At 45.5% G+C, this 26,391-nt stretch overlaps 1 protein-coding gene across 3 annotated transcripts in view; it reads left to right on the top strand.

Annotated features, from left to right (window-relative positions):
• LOC146801783 (E3 ubiquitin-protein ligase TTC3-like) overlaps positions 1 to 26,391 on the top strand; it is a 1,211,260-nt gene that overhangs the window by 63,512 nt on the left and 1,121,357 nt on the right. For all 3 annotated transcript variants that reach the window (XM_085621275.1, XM_085621274.1, XM_085621273.1), the window contains exons 4-5: positions 11,710 to 11,836; positions 19,875 to 19,962. In XM_085621275.1, the coding sequence (XP_085477401.1) occupies positions 11,710 to 11,836; positions 19,875 to 19,962 (215 nt within the window). The remainder of the gene's footprint in view (positions 1 to 11,709; positions 11,837 to 19,874; positions 19,963 to 26,391) is intronic.

The following is a 26,391-nucleotide window of genomic DNA, read 5'->3' as shown; positions in this document are numbered from 1 at the left end:
AGTAGATCATAGTAGTAAAACGAGTTTTGGAATGAGTCAAGGGAGGTATAGGTGAGAGAAGAAATTACATGGGTTGTTTGGGAGATCATAGTATTGAAATAAGGTTTGGGGTGATACAAGGAGGGAAGAGTCTAGAAAGGGTTATTTTGGAGATCCTAGTTGTAGAATGAGGTTTGGGATGAGTCAGAGTGGAGGTAGAGGATATATCGAGAGAGGCTTGGGGTGAAATATAGGGTAGTGCAATGTAGAGGCAACGGTTTTTATTTTTTTTACCTTTTACGGTAGGAGTAAAGTAATACATATATAGATATATAAGTACATATTATACATATTTATATTAAGAAGTACACATCTAGATACATATAATCAAATTAAATGTTTATATACACAGGGATATGCTATACATTTGTGTTTGAGATGGGTGGTAATGTAGGAAAGAGACAACTCTTGACTAGTCTTCCGAAGATAATATATTTGTGTAATCTTATGTTGAGGGGAAATGAATTCCATAGTTTCTCTGCTTTAATAGAGAAAGATGTGCCACATATGGGTTTTTTCTTGTATGGTGGGATTTTGAGGCGAGGTGCCAATCTGGAGCGGAGGTTCCTTCGTTGAATGTATTTAGTGATTATATTTCTGATGAAAAGCAGTCCTGTTCCATGTATTGCCTTGTGGGTGATACAAAGCAGCTTGAATGTCTATATTCTGGCAACCGGTAACCAATGTTGGGCCCTCAAAGCAGGGGAGATGTGGGCATGTGACTTTACATGTACGAGTTGTATGGCAGCAGGGTTCTGAATCTGTTGTAGTCTTTTCATAGTTCATAAAGATGATCCGTGGTAGAGGCCAATGGCGTAATCAAGTTTAGACCATACAAGAAAGCTAGTGGCTTGGACCTTGTGTGAAAATCCCAGGTGGGGGAGAAGATACCTTGCAGAGCTTTCATAGTAATGAAGCTTGATCTTGCTAATTTGTCCACTTGGACATTCATTGATAACTTGGAGTCCATGGTAATTCTAAGGTTTCTTAATTCCTTAGATATTTTAGGAGGTGGTCCCAGATCGTCAAGCCAGGTGACAAAATGGGTTATAATTTTTCCAACAGACACTTGTGAGTATTTCCATTTGGAAGTATTTAATTTGAGAGCCCCTTTCTTCAATGTAATTCGGAATGGTGTGGTGGTACGAATAAGTCTGACAAGGTGTCTGGTACTTGGGACAGATCTGCTTCCCTGACAGAATCAAAAGCTCTACTAGGTGTGGGCGTTCTTTCTTCTAATGCTATCCTCAAAATTACAGATGTTTTCTTGGGATCATCATCAAACAGTTGGTCATCCAATATTACCCTAAACATTTTTCCTGGCTCAATGAAGATGGCACATGCCCACAAAACATGATTATGGTCACTGGCTACCAGAGCACCATAGGTTGGTGTTACTTCTAAAGCCTCTATTTGCAATATTAATAAAGCATCCAACCTCCAAGAGTCTTGTCATTGCTACCAAAAAAGGAATTCTTTAGGTAATTGAACCTCCTTTCCCAGTAACTCCGGTGTCTCTGCTTCAATTGTATATATCGCTGTAGTGAATAATACCATATCAGCAGGTCGTGCTCGGATCTGGTGTCTGGTGGAGAAATCTACTTTTAACACCATAATTTTGGAAGGTGAAACTCCAGGGGTGGAAAAAATCATGGTTCCATCAGATTCAAAATGAATAGTCCTATTTAATTTGGCCATCATATCTCTTCCTAACAGATTAGCTGGGGCAGCTGGGGAAAAGAGTAGACAGTCCTCAATGTGCCCCCTTCCTATTTCCATCTCCGCTGGTTTAGTAAAAGGAACCCTTCTCGCTTCCCCAGAGAATCCTTGTGTGTCCATTGATCTGTTAGTAATCAGAAGGTCTCCCTCTCTAATACAGGATTTAGTTGCTCCTGTATTTATGAGAAATGCATACCTTTTGTCATTGATAGCTTCCGCCCTAGTGGCTTCCTCATTTGGCCTGTACGTCACTGACAAGACTGGAGTCATAGAAATACTCTCTGGACACCCTCATTGCGTATATCTTCACCTGGAAAGGATTTCCTCCCCTCACAACTACACCGCCTTGTCCACTTTGAAGTGGAGTCCCCATTGGGGGTGCTTGTTAGTTTTGCTGAGGGAGAACCTGCTGCGCTTGAGGCATTACTGGTGGCTGCGTACTTTGCGATGGCGTCTGAGGCACATATATGATTTGTGGATTTGGTTGTAGCTTTACTGCCGTACTCCCTGCCTGATTGTAATCTCCTGCTCTTCCAATTTGCTCATCCCATCTTTTAGTTTTGCAGTATCTAATAAAATGCCCAAACCTCTGACAATGACATACCTGAGCCCTCCTTTGAGGACCCACCCCACTGCTTCCTATTCCTCCTCATCCTGCTCTACTACTTCCCTGTATCATTACATCAACCTGCTGTTGTGGGTACTGTTGTTGGGTGGTCCTTGGGGAGCATCCCACAGACATTGCAGTCATCTGAGATACTGCTACCACAACAGTTCCTTCCACTGCTCCTTTCTTTGCCAACTTCTGCTGCACCAACTTGGCTGGTGCTTTCCCTGCCAATACCTGTTTGTTCCTTTCTTTCGCCTGCTTTTTCTTGCAAAAATGAATTATGTGCGCGTGTATTTCAGGCCAGGGCTTGGCTTTTAGTGCCACTATGTTATATAGGCTGACCAGCATGCCAGAGGGCAACCTTTTTTTAACTACATTATAAAATAACAGAGCATTGCCTCCTGTAACTTCCCAACCCTGACCTACTTCCTGGGTCCATTTTCTTTCATCTTACTAAGGAACTGAGCGGGATCCTCATTTTGCTTCATTGACTGATCCATGTGAGATCCAATGTCTGGCTTATCAGGGTACATTTTCTGTAGTTGATCCCACACTTATGTTGTAACCAAATTAAAGGGAGACCCATCATACCTATTCTCAGTGAGTGTAACATTCCTCACTCCAACCTTTTGAAACCGTGTCGGTTTCATCCCCTACGAGAGAACTCCGCAGACTCCTTTGACCACATTTGAGATTGTTACCTGGTATCACCTGTTTGTTTCCTTGTAGTGTAGGAAAGTGCCCCTTTTTTGCATGGTGATCCCCATCTCCTCCACACATTTTTTGCCTGACACATGATGCACTTTGACTTGTTGTGCCCTGGGTCCTTGCCAATCAGGTTTCCAGGGCCCGTATTCTTTCCCAAAGCTGTACCTTGGTACCCACAATTGGCACATCTCTTACAAGGGCTTAAATGTGGCCAAAAGTACCATGGGCACCAAGGGCACTGTGACCAGTGAAGGATTCTAAGGGCCGCAGCACCTATTGTGCCACCCTTAGGGGCCCTGCACCTTAGCACCCACACACTGTCCATGCAGGCTGCATGTTTTGGTGCTGAGAAAAGTGAAGAGTTAACATTGCACACATCCCTGTGTGTCATGCCTGCAATCCACTGCCTGTGGCCCAGGTTAGCCACCCCTTTTGCAGGGTGTACTAGACCACAGTTGGGGGTACAGTTGCATGAGCACTGTACCCCTACAGTGTCTAAGCCCATTCTTAGACATTGTAAAGGCAGTAAAGCCATATAGAGTATATGGTCTGGGAGTTGGTCATTACGAACTCCACAGCCCCTTAATGGCTTTACTAAACACTGGGATGTTTGGTAGCAAACTTCTCAGCACATTAAACTCCCACTGATGCCAGTGTGGGATTTTTTTATTTTATAAAAACTGTTTTTATTAGTACCAGTATAGCAAATATCACGGATACACGAGTTGTGAGGAACATTATATGACATTACAAAGTTACATAAGTTGCAGAGTGAAGCAGCAATGACACAAACAGAAGTCACATTTGGTTTAGCTATTATAAGATTACAATCAGTGAGGTTAATGATCCTATTTTAGGAGCAAATCAAGGGGGGAAATTCAACTTCAGTCTTTCTCTGAGCCTCTCCATTTCCCATTTCTTACCCATAGTAAGTCATCCAGGGGGACCAGATCTTCTTATACTTTTGGGGTCATCCTCTAGCCTTATATGTCACTCTTTCTGCTACCATATAAATATCCATGCTAGCTTTCCATTCAGTAAGTGTTGGGGGCTCCCCAGTGACGGGCTATGTCCCTTTTGGCCACCACCAACCCCAAGGTACAGCCAGTTTGGGATTTAATGAAAAATGCACAAAGAGGGCATCTTAGAGGTGCCCCCAGAAAGACGACCAGCCCTGGTGTGGTTACTGACTGGCTGCTCGCCATTTTCCACCACCAGACAGGTTTCTGGACCCCTGGGTAGAGAGCCTCCGCTCTCTGCGTCCAGAAACAATGCTCATCCTGGGCTGAGGTGTCGTGCCTCCTCCCCCAGGATGGGCTTGGTCCATGAAGGCGAAGCTTCAAGGGCCTGCCACCTTTGTAAGCTGTCCCTGCCTTTTGCTGCCCCCAGCTACTTGCTCCCACCAGTTCTGACCCTCACTTTGGGCAGGAGAATCTGCGGGAAAACAGTTAATCTTTAATTTCCCAAATCTCCCGGAGTTTGCCCTGAAAAGTCATTGTAATGCCCCTCTCTCCTCACTTCATTTGCATCTCCCCTACTCTCACTGCACAATAGCCATTCTTGAGCACTTTTTGGTGAAACCATTAAATTACCCTTCTCCTTTTGCCAAGGTGGTAAACTGTCTTCAGTCCTTCTACGCTCCTCTTCTCTTCTTTGAGATACTGGTCATTGTGTCATACCTAAAGCCCTATTCACATAGTCACCCCACCTAACATCATCTGTATCTTTTCGCTGTGCGGTAGACACTCACTCTCTAACTACCTGTCTTGGGGTGTCCCTTCTCCGCAGCAAATGCGACATTGCTCATGATATGTGACTGCTCCTCGCTATCTCCTGGACTTTGCTCTTCACTTTATCTTTCTGGGTAGGGGCTAGATCTAAATGCATTACAAGCTGCGCTTCTCGTTGTCCTAAAACCTGGGAGTCACCTACCCTTCTTTGCTGCTTAGATATACTCGCATGTTTTGGCTTCTCCGTTTGTGGGGTGACATTGGGGGCTTTGGAGATTGTGGAAGGGTTTATATTTCAGGGTTCTTAAATCCCACTGTGGCTACTTGTAGGCTGCACCAGTGGATATATACTAGGTACCTTCAGAGAGAGGCTCATAGGATAATATTGGGGTGGGGGAACAGACTGGGTACTAGGGGTATCATCTTTTGAGGATTGCTATGACCTTTCGCAAAAGACTCGCCATTCAGCTACAGTACCTTTTTTGTTCTGTAATTTGGCTCCCGCATATTTACTTCTGAGGTATGTAATAACATGCTCAGTTTATTTTATCATCAAATGTTCCTTCTTTTGGTGAGGGATATGCATGCTTTTGGGTGGCTTTAACCCCTTCTGTGCCCATGACGAGCTGGACTCGTCATGGGCCGCGGTTGCGCTGTGCCCATGACGAGTCCAGCTCGTCATGAACCCCGCCCGCTAATGCAACGCCTGCCACAGGGCGGGGAAAGGGCGTGGCACACAAAGGGTTAAACCACTATACTATATTATTGTAATGTTTTTGTTATTATTTGGAAAAGACCTTTAGCATATGCCCTAACGAGTCTCCATGAATAGTCGTATTTCTAATGTTTTTTTTTTTATTTACGATTTTACATTTTTCATCTATCTGATCAAATATTACTTATTTTAGAAAGCTTGCATGAATCTTAAACAGGAAAATGCATTTATTTTCTGACTTATCACTTATGCGATGTGCATTCAAATATAAAATTTTGTCTTACCAATTATACAAGGCACAGTAAAATATACATCTTTTGTTTTACTAATCTGATGGAGACATCTAGCCGCACGGACTGCGACGCCTGCCAACAACTCAAACCAAAGTCCCGGCGGGAGCCCCGGATGAAGCTTCTTTTGCCACGTCATGGTGCAGCCTGGCTGGGTTCCCCTCTGCGACCCCCTGCACCGCCACACAGTCCCGCGGGTTCCCTGTGGCATCGCAGGCGGTTGCTGGTGCTCAAAGCCTCGCTTTGTGCACTCCTCGGCCTTCCGGACTAGCGGACGCCAGTCCAGGGCCAACTCGTCTCCCCGGCTCTGCCTCCGCTTCTTTCTCCGGAGTCAGGGCCTTCTGTGGTTGAGACCGAGTCTGCGCCGGTGCGGTGTCGGAGGCTTGCCTTCCCGGATCCAGCTCTTCCTCTTCTTCGGAAGGGTAGCTGGTTGTTGATTCGGTGCCAGACGGAGCCGCCCCTGCTCCAGACAGAGCCGCCTCGTCATCGTACGGAGCAGATTCGGCACCGGACGGAGCCGAGTCAGCGCCGGATGGGATCGGCGCCGGACGCGGCGCGGTCGGCACCAGCTGTGGTTGTTTTGGCGCCGCATCGACGTAGGGTTGTTGATGAGTCTTCTCCGGAAGCGTTTGAAGAAGCGTGGCAACAGACCCACCTCTGTCAACACGGGTGGTATTCTTGCCTGTGCCTCCTTTAGAATATGTGGAGCCAACAGGATCCCCGCCTCCTCGGGAGCATCCACAACCGACGGACTCCTCGCCTTTTCAGGAGCCTCGTCGGGACCCCCATTCCTCAATGGGGCTCTCCTCAGTGGAGCATTGGTCGCAAACTCACTGCCTTGGGAGGGTTAGCCTACAGCCCTCACCTAATGATGAGCTACTGTCTCTTCCCTGGAGGACTACTGAGGCTGGTGCAGCCTTTCTGCGAATGGTCTCTTTGGCCACTCGTATTCTGAACATGCAACCCCCTTCGGTGCCCCTCTCTGTGGACCCTTTACTTGATGTCCTTAACGGTGGGTCAGGGAATGTGGAGCTGCTTCTGCCCTTTGAAGCCTCTCTTTATGATGCCCTTTTGGGTACCTGGGTTCGGCCAGCTTCTGGTGACCCGGTGGCTCGTTCGGTCTTGCACCTCCACATGAACTGCTCTGCTTATTTGTGCAGCCGGACGTGCAAGGGTTTGTTGTGCAAACTGCATTCCCTTCCCTGCCATGGCTGATGCTTCCTCCCTCACGGGAGTCCAGATGGCTTGAGTCATGGGGTCGGAACATCTTTGCCTCCACTAGTGCCGCACTACGGTCACTAAATACGGTGTGTCCCCTAGCTCGGGCTACTTCTGCCCTCTGGGACTCTACAGAGTCTTTGCTTTCTGCCGGCACTGAAGGCTCTCGTGTTGACCTCCTTCACCGGGACAGCCGTGACCTTGCTAAGTTTACCATTCGCTCCGCCTTGGATACTGTAGTTTCCTTAGGCCGGGCTATGGCTGCTTCAGTCGCCTTGCGGCGCCATGCTTGGTTGCGGGATAGCGCCTGTCTGGAAAATATCCGGGAAAGACTTGTTGATTTGCCCTTTGATGGGGTTTTATTGTTTGATGCACACGCCGACTTGGCTGTTCGGCGTCTTCTTGCGGGCTTTTGCCCCCCACCTTGGACCTGTGTTTCTCAGGTGTTTGTCCTGGAGTGGTGCCCTTTCATTCAGCATCTAATTGATGCGTTATGTGTTTTTGCCTGGTGGTAAGCCTCAAGTCTTTCTTTTGTATAGTCAGGGGTAATTACTCCTTGGAATCCTTTGGGTGCATTATGCGTTTTAAACTGGCCATTAGCCAACTGTGGCAGTGTTCCACAGATTGTTCCTCGGACTGTGGCTTGTCCTGATGGGTGTTCCCCGTTGTTGGGGTGTGCATACTCTGTGTGGGGTACTTGTTTGCGATTATATAGCTCAGTTTGGGTCCACTGGGCCTAAGAGATTCCTCAGACTCTATGCCTCCTCTGGTACCATTGTCTGTCGATTGGACGGCACTAAATGTTGGGCCTGAGCGTCATCATCTGTACATCATAGATCCTCTTGCTTATTGCTTCCTTCTCCTCATTGGGAGATTTTATGAGTGTTTTCACCCTTGACGGCAGCTTCCCTCTGCCATTCATGTAACGGATGTGTTCCTCTACAACTATGTTCCGTGGTTGTGCATGGTTTATTTCTGTATACCTGCAAGTTTCATAAGTACTCTTGTTCCTACCTCTTCCCCTCTCTTCGAGGCGGCGATGTAGGATCCGAGGTCTCCAAGTTTCGGGGAGCTATTCAGTCATGCATATGGCATTTCTGACAAAGCGCTCTTTTGTGTTCCACTTACTGGAGTTGTTTCCAGTTCCTGGACAATCTATTTTCTGAACAGAGGTTACTTTCCCTCCATTCGGAGGGTGTGGTCTGCAATTCTGCATTTCAACGTCTTAGTACTTTGGTGACTCTGCTGCTCCTTCCTTCGGAGGTGCCTCCTTCTTGCGGTTCACCCAATTTGATATCTTTGATATCAGCTGGGCGTACAGGACAACGCTTCTACTGTCGGTCGTCCTAGGTCTTCGCCCTGCATATCTGTATTTCATGTGCTGGCTATCATTTTGCCCTTCCAGCTGCCGGGTCGAACAGCCTTGTACTTATTTTACATATGCCACCTTCTGGTCTCTGTGGCTGTTTGCGCTGTGCATGTTTCTATGGTGGCCTGCATCGGCGTGCTTCACATTGTCACTGTTCACCCCTGTTTTTTCCCCTTTTTGGGGCTGGGTGTGCAACTAACGGGGTTCTTGTCCCCGCCTACAATTCTCGAAACATTGCTAGTTTCTCCTTATTACCTTTTGGTCCCTGACTGTAGCCTCTGTTGTTTTCTCTGTGCTCCGTTCTTGCTGGACGGCACGGTTCTGCATGGTACTGACAGTCTATTTATGTCTGTTATTCTGTGTGGTTCTAACAGTCTCTTTCTATCTGTTGAGATCTTCTTCCCTTGTTGCACTTGGGTAGGGTCTTTGTTTAGCTTGCGAGATTCCTTCTCACAGCTTTTTAACCTATATGTAGGTAGTGTCTAATTCTGTCATTGACGGTGGTGCCTTGCTCTATCCTCTTTGTTCATTCACAAATTTTCATCCATCGCACACTGTTCCTATACTTTCACAGTTTTTTTATTGGTGGCTCCACGTTGTATCGCGGAAAAGTTTCTCCGAAGAAAACTGATGTCAGTGCGCCGGGAGGGACTTGTATGACCTCACTGACGTCACGTACGTGGACAAAGTCAGGGCGCGGTCGTGGGGCCCCGTCCCCCAACGCGCAGAGGTGCTGCTGCAAAGTTTTTTCCGGATCCAGTCTGACGCCCGGGGATATTCTAAGTTAAGGAATCTGCGGCTAGACAACATCTCTACCAGATACATCGTTACCGAAGGTAAGTAACCTGTACGTTTACGCGATGCGCATTCAAATAATAATTTGCACATCATAGAATACTACACAACACCATCATACTGTGGCCACTTTTCATTCATACATGCACGTGCCCACCATCAGCAAAAAAATATGAAAACTGCTGCTACTTATAAACGATAACCAACCTCTCCTATTCTATGTTGGTAAATGCAACTGGCAACCCCTCGCCACTTCCTTCCACGCCCGAGAGAGAATTCCTTTCAAGCCATGTGTTTGATACCATGGAATGGCTTTCTGGACGTTAGGTCCAGGGCAGTAATTTGAGTGTTCAGATCGTATCTGGAGGTAAAGTTTAGTGACGGCAGTATTTCAGCTGTCCCTCTTGAGTCAAGAATTGGAAAACATATTGGCATCTTCCAATTTCAAATTACCCAAAACTGACCACTTCCGTCGTTATATAGGACATATCCAATTAACCAGATATGTGATTTTAATTATTGTGCAACACCATGTACGCAATACACAGTCCCGCATGCGGTACCCTTATGTCTCGTAAAACCTTATTTTTACATCTGCGTTTACCATTGGCTAGAAAAATACGTCAATACACAAACAAGGATGGTAATCCACTCTGTCCTCACCTTTGAAGGGACGACAGTCCCTTGATCCTCCCCAACCCTGTGCATGAGCAGAACTTAAGTGAACACACTCTCTGCTTATCTCATCAAAGGTGCGCAACGATCTTTGCAGCGGGGATAGGCAGTCTTATGGTTTTGGTAGTCAGGTGGGGGAAAAAAGGGATCTCTGGGCTGGCCTGCCAACTTGTGCAGGGTGACTAAAACCTTCAAAATGAAAGAAGCCACAGACTCCTCTTGGCAATGCAAAGACAATTCTTTACTGTCGCTACAGGGAGACAGACCTTCATCACACACAAACAGGCTGCTGGTCTCACTCAATATTGCTGTTTCTAATGCATCTCTCTTTATACTCATCTTGCACAATACTTTGATACAAGCAGCAAATAATAATTGACTTGCAGGTTACAGATTTGAAAACTGAAAACACTCAAAGACCTGTGACCCTATAACCCCAAACTCTGACCTAAATCAACTACTTCCAACAATGCTTAACAAACAAAGCATTTTTCGGCTCGTGAATGCATTATATTCGTAGTAAATGTAATTTAGGTGGAGTGTGTGCTTTTATCATTATGCATCTAAGACCTTCGTGTGCTCTGAGCTAATGTAATTTCTCCCACCCATTGTCTAATCAGGTTGTAGTCTGTTTGGAAGTGGAAAGTGCATACAGGTGATCCCATGTGCTAAAACATAAGTTGGCCTTTAACTGAAACTCTTTCAAGTTACCTATTCCATTTTGTCCTCAAGTGAACTTTTCACTTTGCTTGTGTCAGTGCTAGACTTGGCCTAAACTGGTTTTTGACTACAAACAGCTGTGTTTGCTCGGTTTTGTTTTTGGCTCAATGGTCTTGTGTATTATATATTCTACCGTGTGTTCGTATTTTACATTTCCCATATTATTTACATAGCAACATTTTCAACACGAGCATAAGCAGGTAGATAGTGCTGCTGGCAACAGTGTTAATGGTTTTGGCTGAGTAAGCTACATTGTAAAATTCACTTCTCAGATGCCAAGATGCATCTTGCTTTGCCTGGAAAATGGGTTCATCCAGTGAACTGCATGGACAGAAAACATGGAATGTACGAGTTGCTGTATTCAAGCCTCCGCTGTTTTACCAGGGTCTGCTAACTTTCACTTAACAAATTCTGCAACCTGGACAACTGTGTTCTCAATAATAAGAGCTGCTGCCAAGCAATGACACAGTTGCCCTTTCTACAGATCGCAAAACACCAGTCTGCTGAAGATGGAGGTTTATCATCTCTAATCTGAGAGAACCTAGGATGGGTCAATGCTAGATGCAGTTCAAGACTAATACCAAAACCCTACCATCCAGAACCAACACTCCACCAGTTGCTGCTACTCTTGGAGTGATTCACATCGTTATTGATATTTCAACAATGTGCAATAAAATGAATTTCATTTGAAGAAAGGGGACGAGTTTCTTTTTTTTTTTTATCAACTGTGGTTCCTGATCCCCCAAATAACTTAAAATAAGAGCTAAAAGACATTACTTGTAATTTATATTAACTATATTTTATTTACCTTTTAAGTTAAATTTCCAAATGCAACCAGTAAAAGTGATCTTAAATAGAAGTACTTAACTCAAAGTGAAGATAAGCTGTAGAATATAGATTCGACCTCTAGGTTTAGCCAGCAGGTGATTTTGCAACTGCACTCAGTGAAATAAAACCAGTCCTGGAATGTTTACGGATATGTGGGCAAAAAAGTGCAAAAACAAAACTGCTGGAAAGAATACCTAGTTCCAACCTGTCTTGCTTAAATATATTTGTACATAAAAGTTATATGTTCTCTAATATTTCTGAGTAAGATTTATTTTTTATTGGGCTGAAAACAGTTGATACCGTTAAGCACTGGTGCAGTAGGCCGAAACAAGAATTGAGGGACAACTGTGATGCAATCAAGATTTACACCTTCTGGCCAGTTCTGTTTGAAGAAGAACATTTACGGATAGGAAATCAGAGGTAAATAGCTTTTGTTTTCTTTTTTTATATGCATTGTAATGTTTTTGGGTTATAAATGTGCATTCAAACAAAGTAAATGCTAATGATGACTGCTACTGTTTAGAGCATAATTGTATAAGAGTTTGTTTTATAAATACAAGTGAAGATAAGTATACTCGTTAAGTTAGTCTGTAACGGCACATGCTGTTTTCGCTCATCATTTACTTTTAGATATATCTATCTTCACTCTCCCCCAAAAATTCTCCATTATATTTTCATTTACTGTTAGTATCTAAACACAAAATCACCTTCCCAGTCTTAGAGCAGTACTTAAACAATAGGAATGCAGTCTTTTGAGAGTTACGTTTGTTTAATCTGGCTCATCCATGGGCTTATCTTGGATAGGCATTGGGCTAGAGTGTCAAAGTCATCTGTGTTATCAATCTGCTGCATACTAATGGAAGTCAATACCTTCAGCACCATATATATTGCCCAGAGGTTCAGCAAACAAGTAGAAAATTTGGGGGTAGCTCATAGATCCTTGAGGTACTCAAAGTGGAATGCCTGTGAGAGTCGGCAGAAAAGCAAAGTGAAAGCACTCAGAAGTCACAAGAAGGTATATTATTGGTTATAACAAAAGTCAAAATTACAAAGCACTGTAGGACGAATTGTGCAGTAAATTGAAATAAAAACCTCATAGCAGCTGGACCAGCCATTTCCCCCAGATGCGCACATGCTTTGATGGACAACCCGTAGCATCGTACACAGGTCTCTTGTTGTGCACACCAGTCAACACCTCTCCAGCACTGCCTAATGGTAGGGAGTGCAGGAGTGTTCTATCAAACTGCTGTGTCCCACTTTGACTTCACTGTGGCTGTACCCAAGAGCCCCTGGTCCGCCCTCGAACCCCAGAAACCTCCAGGACCCCAAGCAGCAACAGCAAAGGTGTGAAAGTTGCACCTCTCAACCCAACACATTAGTCAGTTCCTGTATTATAGCAGTCCAGTAACTCAATCGCAGAACACAACCACACCATGTGGTAGAAGTCGGCAAAAAGTCACCTGTTTTAATGCATTATGTTCTGAAGCACAACATGAAAAGCATTAAAATGTTCTTGATAAACACAAAGGCCTTAACCACCCAGTCCATAGGAAACAAATAGCAGAATATTGTAATAAATATAGTGTTCTTGAATGAAATAACTGGCCATCCTTAAGTTCTAAATAGGTCAGGATGGGTAGAGGACATAACTTGCTCAAGTATAATTGACAAGAAAACATTGTCCTTTGCTTTAATATCCAGACCCTTTGGACTAGCAATTATTAAATCAGAACCGGACAAGGGCAAATGGCTCATTACCACACTTAAAAATAGTGATGGGGAGTTATGCAAAATAAATGTGTAAACACCAAACGCTGACTGCCTACAATGTTGCCAATCCCTAAACATAAAAATGTCACATCTCCCCCTGGATGCTTCCATCATCCTTGGTGATGACTTTAACTTGCCCTGGATGAGATTTGAGACAGACGTTTGACAGCTGAATTCAGACTGTCCACAAACAAATGTGCAACCTTTGTTCCTCTCCTAAACTCAACAATCCAAACGGTAATGAATTCACCTTCTTCTCTTCCCCACATTAAAGCTACTCTCACATTTATTACCTGGTTGTAGACTTCAGCTTGTTACATTCGGCCACAGTGACTTACATAAAAATCGTGGTTATCTCAGATCACACATGTATCACTCTAATTTTACAAAAACAAGTCCTGACATACAAACTGAAATTCTGAAGGATTGAAACTGATGTTAATGAACTAAAAAAGTGACATAAGACTTTTCATTCAAGAGAACATAGACTCTATTTATTCACCATATTTACTGTGAGACGTTTTAAAGTCCTACACCAGGGGCTATAGAAAAGTGCCCCTTTTTTACATGGTCACCCCCACCTTTTGGCTGCTATTGAAGCAATTTTGACTGAAGTGCACTGGGTTCCTGCTAACCAGGTTGTCAGTGCTCTTTTCCTAAAACAAGGTAACTGCTCAGTTGTACCCTAATTGGCAAGACCTTTCACCCCTCTGTAAGTCCCAAATAAATCGAATCCCTGATATCTAGGGCCTTTAAGGACTGCAGCATGCATTGTGCCACTGTAAGGGACCCACCACCAAACTCATGAAGACTGCCATTGCAGGCTGCGTGAAATGGTGCAAACAAGTGTGAAAATAGGAAATGGCACACAGCCTGTGTGCCATGCCCACAGACACTGAATGCAATATATGCAAATCACCCCTGCAGTAGGCCTTATAACCCTAAGTCAGGGTGCATTATATTACATGTGTGGACCTATCTGCATGGGGAGATATGCCTCTGTTCTGTCCAGTTCAAATACTAGATAGTACAAGTGAACAGGGAAGCCATGTTAAGTATTTGCACTATTTACTGGTCATTGAGAGTTCCACAGCTACATGATGGCTTTACTGTAACCTATGGTGTTTGGTAGCAAACACCTTGTCTTACTAAATTCACTACTTGCATCAGTATGGATCTATTAAGACATGCACCCAGAGAGCACCTTAGAGATGCCTCCTGAAAAACCTACCACTATCTAGTGTGCTGACTGGTATCGTCCATCCTGCCACCACAGACATGTTTCTGACCCCTGCGGGTGAGAGACCAGGCTCTCCGAGGCCAGGAACAATGCCTGCTCCAGAAGCTTCTCACCTCCTCCAGCAAGATGGCTTAGTGATTTAGCATATCAAGGCTAGGGGCTTCAAAGCCCCTGCCACCTTTGATATGCAACCCTGGCTTTTTCCAGACCTGGGAGATGCCACCCACTGCCCTGAGGCCCATCTGGCACCAGGACAGGCGGGAAATTAGCTAAAGTAAAGTAGGTGTGTTAAACTACCATGCCAGTCACACCCCTAACATGGACTACCTGGTGTGCTCCATGAAAGAAGGATTCCACCATCTTGTTTTTGGTGGAATTAGGAACTCTAGGACAAGGTTATGCGCACCCCTCACAGGAGGTGGTCATATAGATAAGTAGTGACCTTAAGGGTAAGTAGCCCATTGGCTACTACCCTTCACTCCCCTTAACACCCCTAAATTCAGTATTTCGGTGACCCCTTAACACTAGGAACTCAGACTCTACTTACCCCAGTTGAAGAAGGACCAAGAAGAGCCTAAGGATGCAAGAACAGAGGACTAGCTGCGGACTTTTGCATCAAACCCTGCCTGCTCCTGTCCAAACAATCTCCCAGATCTGACTCCTCCTGCAGCTGTGTATCTTCCAAAAGTCTCGAAGGCTGCCAGCACTTCATCAACCAGCCCGCATATCCCTTAAAGTGGAGTAGCCACTTCGCTGCAGCCTGCAGGCACTGACTGTGACGTCCGGCACATCGATCTGCTGACCACTGGGTCCTCCAACACATCAGCATCCCAGGAAGACATCACAGTGCTCCAGAGATCCATCTCCCACCAAGTTTGGAGACGCCAGGACCCCCATGAGCCGCCTTACACCAATACCTGAGGTACTGGAGCCTGTTGCAGCACCAAGGCTTATTTTTTGTTTAGTTCTAACACCACCACCACCACACCACCACCAGCAAAACAGACCTGCACGCTGAGGGACTCCACCAGACTCAACTGTGTTACAACTGTATATTTACTGCATGTACTTATCACTTACCTGTGCCAGGCTTTCTTGGTTCTAGGAAATAAAACAACTAAAAATATTTTTATACAAAAACAATTGGTCTGAAGTTCAGTCTTTGAGTGTGAATTCATTTGCTGACTGAGTGCGTACAACAAATGCTTAACACTGTCCTCTGATAAAGCCTTACTGCTCGACCACACTACCACAAATAGAGAGTGAGGTGCTATCTGTTTTACCTCTGCCTACCTTTTGGGTTCCACTGGACTCTGTGCACACTATACGTCACTTTGGTATAGTATATACAGAGCCAGCTTCCTACAGTCAGCCAACGGACCCTTGAAGTCACTCAGGTTAGCCTGGGATGGAGGGAGTAGGTTGTGTCTTCTTCTCAGAGAGCACAACTGGCTTCAAGCAGCAGGGCAGTTCACTGCAAAAACAGGCAGACCTCAAGCAGCAGGACAGTCCTCTGGGGAAGAAGGCAGGTTTTGAGCTTCAGGCCAGTCCTCTGGGGAATGAGGCAGTCCTTCTGTAATGTCCACAGGTCCAGGAGTGTACTGTTTTTTTTTTTTTTTTTTTTTTTAAACCTTTATTTCGATAGATGCACAATACACAGCGTCTGCCTACAACCCCCTCGGGGCCGGCCGCTATGACATTGGAGAACATAGAACAATAATGTCAGGATAAGAAAAGGTTTAATTTTATGGTTTTGTCGAGTACAACGTAGTGTACTTCGAACAGAGTCGAAGCTAATCACTGACCAGGAGAGACATCACCGTTCACGGAGCACCCAGAAGGAAGCGTTATATAGGAAGGCATTGGTAAGGAGACAGGTGGCCACCATCCAGGGACTAAGAGCATACACTATACCACAGAATGATAAAACACAATAAGCTCCGTACTAACACTGAACCCCGACCCCGAAGAAACAAAGAAACATAAAAGAAAAGGAAACCAAAGAGGAAGGGAGAAGGAAAGAGAGAGAGGGCCATAGAGACGAAGAAGACATAGAACACATCCCATCCCCCCACCCTGCATACCAGCGGAAGGCCATGGCCCACCCCCCCCCAATAGGCATGCCTGTCGCCCCAAATGAACCCCAAGTAGGAAAGAGAGTCCGGAGAGTGGGAAATAACCTCCCAGTCTCCGACTCCCAGAGAAAGCAGGAGGAGGAAATGTTACATACTCCCGGTCACCACAGCCCATTAAGCATCCCCCACCCTGAAAATCATCAGCACAACTGAAGAAGCAAGCAAAGCGGCAGGTGGGGAGACTCCATTTCAAATGTGCGAGCAAAGCAGATAATTAGCAGCCTCATCCTAGTCCCCGCCCGCCAATACGTACAGCAAACTAAAGAAAATCGCCCAGCCCCGGCCCGATCCTGAGCGGCCCCACAGATCCACCCCCGCGGTAAACAGTAGCAATTTACACACATGCGGCACAACCGATACATAAGCAAATATTCTAGTCCGGGTCATGCCAGGCGGTCAAGCAGGATCATCAAGGGAGGCAACATCAACCCTGGCCTGAACGCGGAGACCCCACCAAACATGGCCGCCGCTGGGAGTGTACCTCAGGCAGAACAAAGGAGCAAGATGGCCGCTCACGGCAAAGAAGACGCAGAGGGAGAAGAAGCGAGAGTTCCCAGTCATAGACCATCACCACATCGATAGTGACAAACACAGTTTTCCCCACCGAACGGCACACACTCCGGCGATGTTGAGGCAGACACGGCAACACCCGCAGAGGCAGAGTCTCAGCTTGTAAAGTGGAAGGGAGCTTTGTATCTGCAACTTGATCATTAGACAAACCCTCGACACTGTAACCAGGGAGAGGACGATCCATAGTACCCCCCTGTCGCCAATTTGTATCCGCCTCGAAGGGAATGAGAGGCATTGGGGGGTCAGACAACCGCAGTAGTTCCCTGGATGGCATAGCAGCATCGATCTTCCACTCCAGTTCTCGAGTGCGTTGGCACCATGTCGCCCGCAAGTCCCCCAGGGCTAGAAGGATATCACCATAGGTCAGGTCTGCTCCCTGCTGCAGCATGCCGACTGTATGTAAAGGCGCCACCGGGACACCCTCCAGCTCGACAGCAGGCAGTGAAGCCTGCGTCAGGGACATGGCGGCCTCCGCCTCTCCGGCGAAGCAGACCGGCACCGACACCATTTCTGCCGCCAGCCCACCTCGGAGGGGTGAGGGCGACTCCATAGGACGGAGGAACAATAGTGAGGGCAAGAGGAGTTGCTGCTCGCTATACGGGGCTCACACGATGGGAGAGCCCTCGGCTGTGTTGCAATGCGGGTGGTGGGCGCTCTCAAACGGTCACCGCTCTGACCGCTGGTAGGAGGACAAAGGAAGATTCGCCAGCCCGGACCCAATCGTACAGGAATTCTCTCCGTCGCGAAGAAGGCTCCGCCAGGCCGCCCACTCCACGTCCGGTCACATTTCCCCCGGCGCCGGTCCAGCCCCAGGTCGTCTCACCGTACGTGATAAGCGGTGTCCGGCGGTGGTGGTCGGGCCAGAATGCGTGGGCAAAGTCCAAAGTCGGCAAACTCTATGAATCCTCGACCAAAAAAGCCGGCGGGAACATCGGAGGAATGCGGGAAGTATCAGCGCATTCGTGGTTACATTTGCTCGCGCCGTAGGCAGGATTAAAGATCAGGATGTCATGTAAACAGCAGACGGGCTGCGGAGCCGGGAGCTCAGACGTCCTGTCCGTCCGCCATCTTGGCTCCTCCCCGCGGGAGTGTACTGTTGAATTGCTTAGGAGGGTCATTATTTATACATTATGCCACCCTTTGAAGTCTACCTCCACATCTGATTCTGAAAAGTTTCTTTCTTCCCTTTTATTCCCTTGCCCAAAAGGTCTAGGGCGACAAAAGGCTGGTGTCAAGTTCCCTTGCGAGTGTGTTGGAGGCAGCCCCTTGAAATGTAAGTGGGGCAGGGAACAGCTCCACCCTTCTCATTCTGGCAGAAAAGCTCTCTTCCAGCTACACGGAAGTCCTGTTGTCCACTGTTTGGGCCCTATATGCATTACTGATGGGGGAACAATAAACAGGACCAGGCAGCTGGAAACTCTTAGGCCACAGAAAGGTTAGGACAGGAAACTAACATTTCTAAAAGTGGCATGTTCAAAATTGTAATCTAAAATCAGACTTTACCATTATTAAGGATTTAAAATTTCAATTTCTTAGACACTCAACATCATATTTCTACCTACTCCCAACTAAAAGGTAGCACTTATTAATTGTAATAAGGTAACCCAATGTCATCCCATGGGAGAGGTAGGCTTTATAGTAGTGAAAAATTAATTTAGGAGTTTTCACAATCCGGACATGTAAAACTTAAAACCACATGTCCTATTTTTCAAATACAATGTACCATGCCCTCTAGGTGGTTTATGGTCTACTTTAGAGTCGGCATATATGTATTAAACAGGAAGGTTTAGGCCTGGCAAAAGGTTTATTTTGCCAGGTCGAACTGTCAGTTTGTTACTGCACTAAAGGCTGCAATAGCAGCCCTGAGACATGTTTTACAATGTTATTTTACGTGGGTGGCACAATGAGTGGTACTGCTCAAAAGTAGCATTTGATTTACAAGCGCGGGCCACCCATGGTACTATATACGAGGGACTTTCAAGTAAATAAAATGTACCAATCGGGCGTAAGCTGATTGTACCATGCGTTCGGGAGAGAACACAAGCACTTTAGCACTGGTTAACAGTGGTAAATTGCAGAGTCCTAAAAGCCACCAAAATGGGTTCAGAAAGCAGGAGGGGTGGGGGTCAGCAAACATTTTTAGGGCGAGCCTGCAGAGAGGGCCAAGTCCAGTGCTGATCTGTGAAGAGCCACCCTCAGCTACCCCTCAGTCACTTTTTGACAAGCTTTTTTCAATGTTTTTCCTTTATCTATTACATTTCTGACCTTAGGAGTTCCTCTCTTGCTGGATTTCACTTAATTACAACTGACCAATTTGGGTGTAAGGAAGAGTTGCTGCTAAAAGCCTGCACCGTCATTGGATCAAGAGTTTACATTTTTACTGTATAAACACATATTAAAGACCTCTGCCACCTAATGTAAGTGCTATGGCTCAAATTACAACGGCAATGGGATTTCCATATCTGTAGCCCTGCACCTGCTGTTACCGATACTGATAGTATTCGTACTTCCTAGATGCAGGAATACCGGGTTCATCACAAGTTATTCCTTGAAGTGTAGAGTAACTTAAGGAATTGGTGTTTCAGTGCCAATTCCTACATGTTGTTCCCTATTTTCAGACTGTTTTTCTCAAGCACGTTTTGCTTCTTTTGATCAGGTAAAATGCACTGGTGAAATGCTCTGAGCTGTGTCATGTAAAAAGTATAATCTTTGACAGTAAGTAAATGATATACTTTCTTTTCAGGGTCTTGAAGAATACTGGCCTCGATATACCAACACTTAATCAGCTTGAAGTTCTCGAAGATCTTACAGAACTAGCCAAAGAAGTTTGTGTAAGTAACGTAGTACCTCTCAAGCCTGATGCAGAAATGTTATTTGGCATGGCAAAGCACAGGAAAATGGCCTCTTGCAGTTGTTGGCCTTTATTTAAAAGGACAGCACTCCACAGAACCCATATTGCAATATGCACAAATAATTCATATACTGCTAATTACATTCATTAATTTACTTTATCTGAGAGGGACTTCTAGCCGCAGATTCCTTAACTTAGAATATTCCTTAAAGTCAGACTGGATCTGGAAGATTTTCTTGCAGTACCATTGAGCGCTGGTAGGTGGTGTTGTTCATCTCCACATCAGCATCCACACCAGTAGGTACGTGCACATTACCTATATAGGCATTACCTAACATCCGTTCTTTGCTTTCTCCCAGTCACTTTTTGACGTTTTCCTTTATCTTCTTTCTATTTCTGACCTTAAGAGTGTTCCTCTTTCGCTGGAATTCACTTAATTACAAGTGACTTCTAAATACCAATTTTGGTGGAAACAAGAGTTTCTGCCTAAATCTATTTTTGTGACTCCTGGCACTAAAATTGCACATGGTAATACCAGATGAACTTCCGGGTACAAATTCTCCATTACAGATCTGGTATAATTGGTCCCAGATTAAAGGCTCACAAGTACAGGTTTACATACAGAAACAATACAATACATTAGCACAGACTCATGCATTTAATTGGGAATAGGAAAATCACTGTATAAACAAATAGTCTGTTTTTTAGGACTGCTTCAAGACTTTAGAGTGGACTTAGGGTCAGTTCCTTGCTCGTGATTGGTTAACTTTCTTGTGTATTTCAGTTATCTGTGCTTGATTTGATGTCTGTCCTCCCTATTCTTGTATTTGTCCCACCAGAAGCATTTCAATCTCTCTAAGTTCGCATTGATTGACCTGTTTCTTTCCACTGCAGAATTGAAGGGAGTTTTAGGTGTGACTAGAGGCAGCTGTGTTATAAGACCATTTTTTCATGACTATGCAGCTGCTGCTCAGTATGTTGGAGCTTTGTCTGTATGTGCTATTTTACTCTATTGTTGATTCACAGGTTCCCTGTATTTCGGGCTCCCTTTTGTGGCATAGTTGGCAGATATGCACTTTGCAATAAAGGATTCTCCTGCCTAAGACTTTTTTCTAGTCTTCCCTCGTCTCTCTGTTCCCATGTACACAATGCGTATACTTCCAGCCTCTCCGTTCTTGATGCAGTTGGTGGAGATCTGAGAGTAACCCAACCTCAGGCATATTTCTCCTCTTCTCTCAGTGCTGGTTTCCCACCCTGGAAGGCGCCTGCAACTCAGTGTCCTTTGACTTTGAACAATTTAAAACCTAGCCTGCTTCTGATGGACCAGCCCTTCAAAAGCCCCCTAACCAGAGCTTAGTCTGCTGCACCAGCCAATTGCAATACCTGCTTTCTCTTATCCTCTGCTAGCAAATTTTAGGCTATCCATAAGGGACAAATGGCAACCCTCTCTCTCCTTCCCCCTGAAAGCAAGCAACATGGAGAATGGATTTGGCTGGGCCCTATACTGGCTCCACTCTAAGCCCTTCAACATAAATGAAGGACTCCGCAGTCCAGCCTGTGCTGATTGATGTCTTCACAATTGCATTGTTTGCACTTTCCATTACATATTTGTTGCCAGTGCATCAACATTTAGTTGCGCTCAAAGCCTGGTAATGGTAACACAATGCAACCCAGCACAGGCAGCATTATAAAATCATGTTTGTTGTGGACAAGATGTCCACGTGCACAAAGCAATTTGGTGCCTATTCACTTGCACCCACCTATGCCTCCATGTTGAAGAACTGTGCAATCACACTTCTTGCACAGGGCAATCTATCAGTGGCCTTTGTCACTATCTCCCGCTACACCCTTCTCCACAGGCTGGCAACAGCCGGGTTATCCGCCTCAATCTTAGCATGGTTTCATTGTTTTTGGAGGGAGGGGGGGGGGGGGGGGAGGGCTTGCAAGACAAGACACAAATGGTTGCCCAGTCTAACTTTAGATCAGCTACTAAAGTCTTTCTGAAACCCACTCTTTTCAATCTTTACATGGCATCCTTGGCCTGTCTGTTTGAGTCACTCGGAATCTTGTTCCCTGATTGTTTGACTTGATGATGACTCCAGAGAGGCTGCCCTTTGTGCAGGGGTACTATATTAGTGTTTAGGGTAGGGTAGAGTCACTTATCTTGTAAACTTTTACCATGAGTATAGCTTTACCATGCATGCCTTTGCGTTGTAATGGCATGCGTGGAAAAGGCATAGCCATGGTAACATTTTGTGATGTAATGGCATGTCGTTGTCATTGACATTGCGTTGTAATGGCACGCTTGGTATTGGTATGCGATGTAATGTACCAGAATAAGGTACAATATGTAGAAATCCAAGACAACCTTATTGGCTTACAGGGGTTACATTAATATTCCCAAGTGCTCTCTTTGTGTTTCACTGGATAAACTTGTGCACATTACCCTGATCCGGGGTCACCTGCATGACCCTCTGCGGAATGGTTTAATGAAGAGTTAGCGATCTCCAGGAAGTCTTGTAAATGCCTGGAGCATGTATGGCGGGGGGGACTACAGTGTAAAGAGTAAGATTGATTACAAAGAGGCAATAAAGCAATACCATAAGTTAATTTGTTGCTCATGCAGGGCATTCTATGCCTAGAAAATTGAGGCTTCAGCCAACTCTACAAAGGACCTCTTTTCCAAAGTTCAGTTGCTGTCCTATCTGGGACAGGTGACCGATTGTAATCCGCCTTCAGTGTAAAGTTGTAATGAAATCCCCCTTTTCTTTGCTATTAAAGTTTTAAAAATGTATGACTCTTTCCAGCAGGAGGTCACAGATTCTCGAGCCTCTGAAGCTAGGTTTGAGGATTCTCAGCCTGGGCCCCTCTCCTCTGTTTTGAGGTTCCTTTCTTTGTGGGTTGTGGGGGAAATTTAAGTCTGGGTCCCCATTGGAACCGGCCCAGCCAAAATCTTTGCTCAGGCAAGGGAAGCTGTTTTGCCTCATCTGAGCAACCTGTTGGTTAGATCCTCCTTATCGGGACAAGTGCCTTTGAAATGGAAGCAGGCAATGGTGGTGCCCCTGTTAAAAAATATTTTTTTTAAAAACACCCTCCCTCAATCCCTCACAGCTGAAAAACTTAAAACCCATCTCCCTGCTCACTTTCTTCACAAAAGTGGCGGAAAAACTGGTTGATAGTCCATTGACCAAGTTTATAGAGGCCAATAAGCTATTATATCTGGCCCAGTCCAGTTTCCGCGTGCATCATTCTATGGAATCGGCCTTTCTGATGGCTACTGAATCCTTGAGACATTATGTTGATGGAGGTGATGCGGCGGCGCATATCATGCTGGATCTAAGCGCCGCCTTTGATACCGTGGCTCATGGCCTGCTTTTACATTGGCTAGGTGACTGCAGGGTGGGGGTGGGGCTGAGAGGGTTCTGCTTGGAGATGTCTGGCGTCTTTTCTCCAAGGCCACTCCTTTCAAGTAGACCAAAAGCTTTATTCTTCAGATCCGATATCTTTTCCACAGGGGGTGCCTCTGGGCTCTATATAGAGCCCTGCGTTATTTAACATCTACATGCGCCCATTGGTTGAAATTGAATGTCATAATGTGACTATTGTGTCTTATGCTGATGACACTCAATTAATAGTCACTATATCTCAGAAGATAGGAGTGGCTGCCCAATTTGAAAGGTGTTTGGTGGAGGTGGCCATCTGGATGATCAGTAGTAGCCTCAGACTTAATTGTCCCAACAGTGAGAACCTCAGTTTTGTCAAGTCTCCCTCCATCGGGACATCGGCGTGGTGGCCTGAAATAATGGGTTATCCCAGTTCTGAAGGAAAAAGTCAAGAATCTGGGAGTTTGGCTCGACCCAATGTTATCTTTGGAACATCAGATAGTCGCCGTGGCAGCGAAGTGTTTTAATACTCTGAAAATGCCAAGGAAAATGTTTTGATGTTCTTCCGCTCTCTGCCAGGAAAATCATTGTACAGGCAGTAGTTTCCTTGCAGTTAGACTACTGCAATGCCCTCTATCTAGGTGCTACAAAAGGGAGACTCCAGAAATTAGAGAGTACAAAATGCTGCAGCCCCTTTAGTGTTAAACCTACCGATACGCGCTCCTGTGGGTTCCGTTTTGGCCACCCTACATTGGCTGCTACTCAACGAGAGAATTTTATTCAAAGCTTTGGGCTTCTGCCATTTAATTTTTAATGATAGGGTCCACAATATCTGACCAGTTTGACCATTGGCCACCAGTCAAGTTGAAATCTTAGGTCCTCTGCCAATCTGCAAGTGGTCCCGCGGGTGAGGAAAGCCCGGTTGGGTGGGTGGTCGCTCCTTTGCTCTCTTAGCGTCGAAGGTTTGACATTCCCTACCTTTTCATTTGAGGATGGGACTGTCGGAATTGCTGTTTCACAAGAGGCTTACAACTTGGTTATTTTAATCTGCTCAGGGGCATGTTTATATGGGGTTTAATGGGTTGTGGTGGAGTTTGATTCTGTGACCATTGGTAGGATTTGACGTCAGGTTGTTTGTTTCCCCTGGCCTTTCTTTTGAGCTCTGGGGCAGGCTGGCAGGTATAACCATGCGCCTTGTAAATTTGATTATTTGTGATAGTGGGAGCAAGCAGTTTAGGCTTATCAAAGGGTAGTGTCAAGCATTTGTTGTACACACAGAGTCAATAAATGATACACACACCCAAGAAGAAAATTGTGACCTATTTAGAAAAAAACAGATTTTTATATAATTTTAGATACCAAGATTATCGGAATCAGGTAAGTACTTTAGAGGTTATCGATCTGCTAATCTTCGGGACACAGAAGACCCCGATTACAATTCAGGACCGACTCATGACTGTTACAATCACAGATGACGTTATAGAACATGCTACATGACTGCTTGAGCCCTGGTGAAGTTCCTTTGGTCGAAGTAACGAAACGCGTTAACTGATGGCCACTTTTACCTTTGTCACCAATAAACCTAACCAAATGGACTAAAGTGTATGAGTCTAACTTCATTTCTGGTGCACCTTCCATTTCTGTAAAGACTACATTTAGTGGTGTTAAGGGGAGTGAAGGGTAGTAGCCATTGGGCTACTTACCCTGGGGTCACCTCAGCCCCCCATATGACCACTTCCTGTGCGGAAAGGGCATAACCCTGTCCCAGAGTTCCTAATTCCAGGGAACACCTCTGAGGTGCTCTGCAAGTGCATGCCATAATAAATCTTGTAATGGCAATAGTAAGGATTCATTAAGACAAGGTGTTTGATACCAAACACCATAGGTTTCAGTAAAGCCATCCTGTAGCTGGGGAATGCCTAATGACCAGTGCCCAGTACATATATGTAAGATGGCTTCCCTGTTCACTTCTACTATCTAGTAATTGAACTAGGCAGGACAGGGGCATATCTATGCTCATGTCCTCACATGTAATATAATGCACCATGCCTTAGGGCTACAAAGCCAGCTGTAGGGGTGACTTACATTAAGTACATGCAGTGACTTTGGCATGGCACGCAGTGAGTGTGTTTTCACTCATGGTTTGTACCATGACATGCAGTCTTTGGCAGGTCGCATGCAATTTGTATGGGGGTCCCTTAGGATGGCATAATACATGTTGCAGTCCTCAAGGACGCTCTTTGGTACTCATGCCCTAGGTACCAGAGGTGCCACTTACTAGGGACATACAGAGGTGCCATAGTATGTGCCAGTTGTTACAATTAGACCATTTTACCTTATTTTCAGGAAAGGGCACTGACACATTAGTCGAAAAATATCAGTACCAGTGGCTAAAAGTTGGGGGGACATCACAAAAAGGGCTTCTTTCCTACAGGGTGTGTTTTCTTGCGAAGAAAATCCACTTCAAATTTTTCTGGGAATGGATTTGTATGCAGTTGACCGAAAGCATTGGTAAAGCCAATAGCTTGGCCTTGTATAGCTAAGGTCTGTTAGTTTTGCAATACTAATTTTACCAAAAATACAGCAGATTGGAAGACAATGGGGAGTTTCAAGACTGTCCAAACTTAATTTTAGTTGGCTATTGTGAGAAAATGCTTTTTTTGACACGGGTAGCCCCCACTTTTTGCCTGGAAAATGATGGTGTTTCGATTGTAGTGCACAGGGTACCTGCCCACCAGGTCCACTGTGCCAGTGTTTCTTCCCTAAAACGATTCCACAATTGGCCCTTCAGGCCTCCTGTAAATCTCTAGGAAATGGTCCCTGGCTACCAAGGGCATTGGGGCTGAAGAGGGTCCCCTAGAGACCGCTCACCTAGGCCATGCAGACTGCCACTGCAGTATGCATGGCCTGGTGCAGACAAAGTGCCAACGTCGACATGGCACACTGTGCCATGCCAACTAGCACTGTCTAAGATATAGATAAGTCACCCCTCTAGTAGGCCCTAGCAGCCCTAAGACATGGTGCAC

The sequence above is a fragment of the Triturus cristatus genome, chromosome 8 (assembly GCF_964204655.1).
Source record: "Triturus cristatus chromosome 8, aTriCri1.1, whole genome shotgun sequence".
Taxonomy (NCBI): domain Eukaryota; kingdom Metazoa; phylum Chordata; class Amphibia; order Caudata; family Salamandridae; genus Triturus; species Triturus cristatus.
The sequence above is the reverse complement of the archived record's forward strand: the minus strand, read 5'-3'. Positions and strand labels throughout refer to the sequence as shown.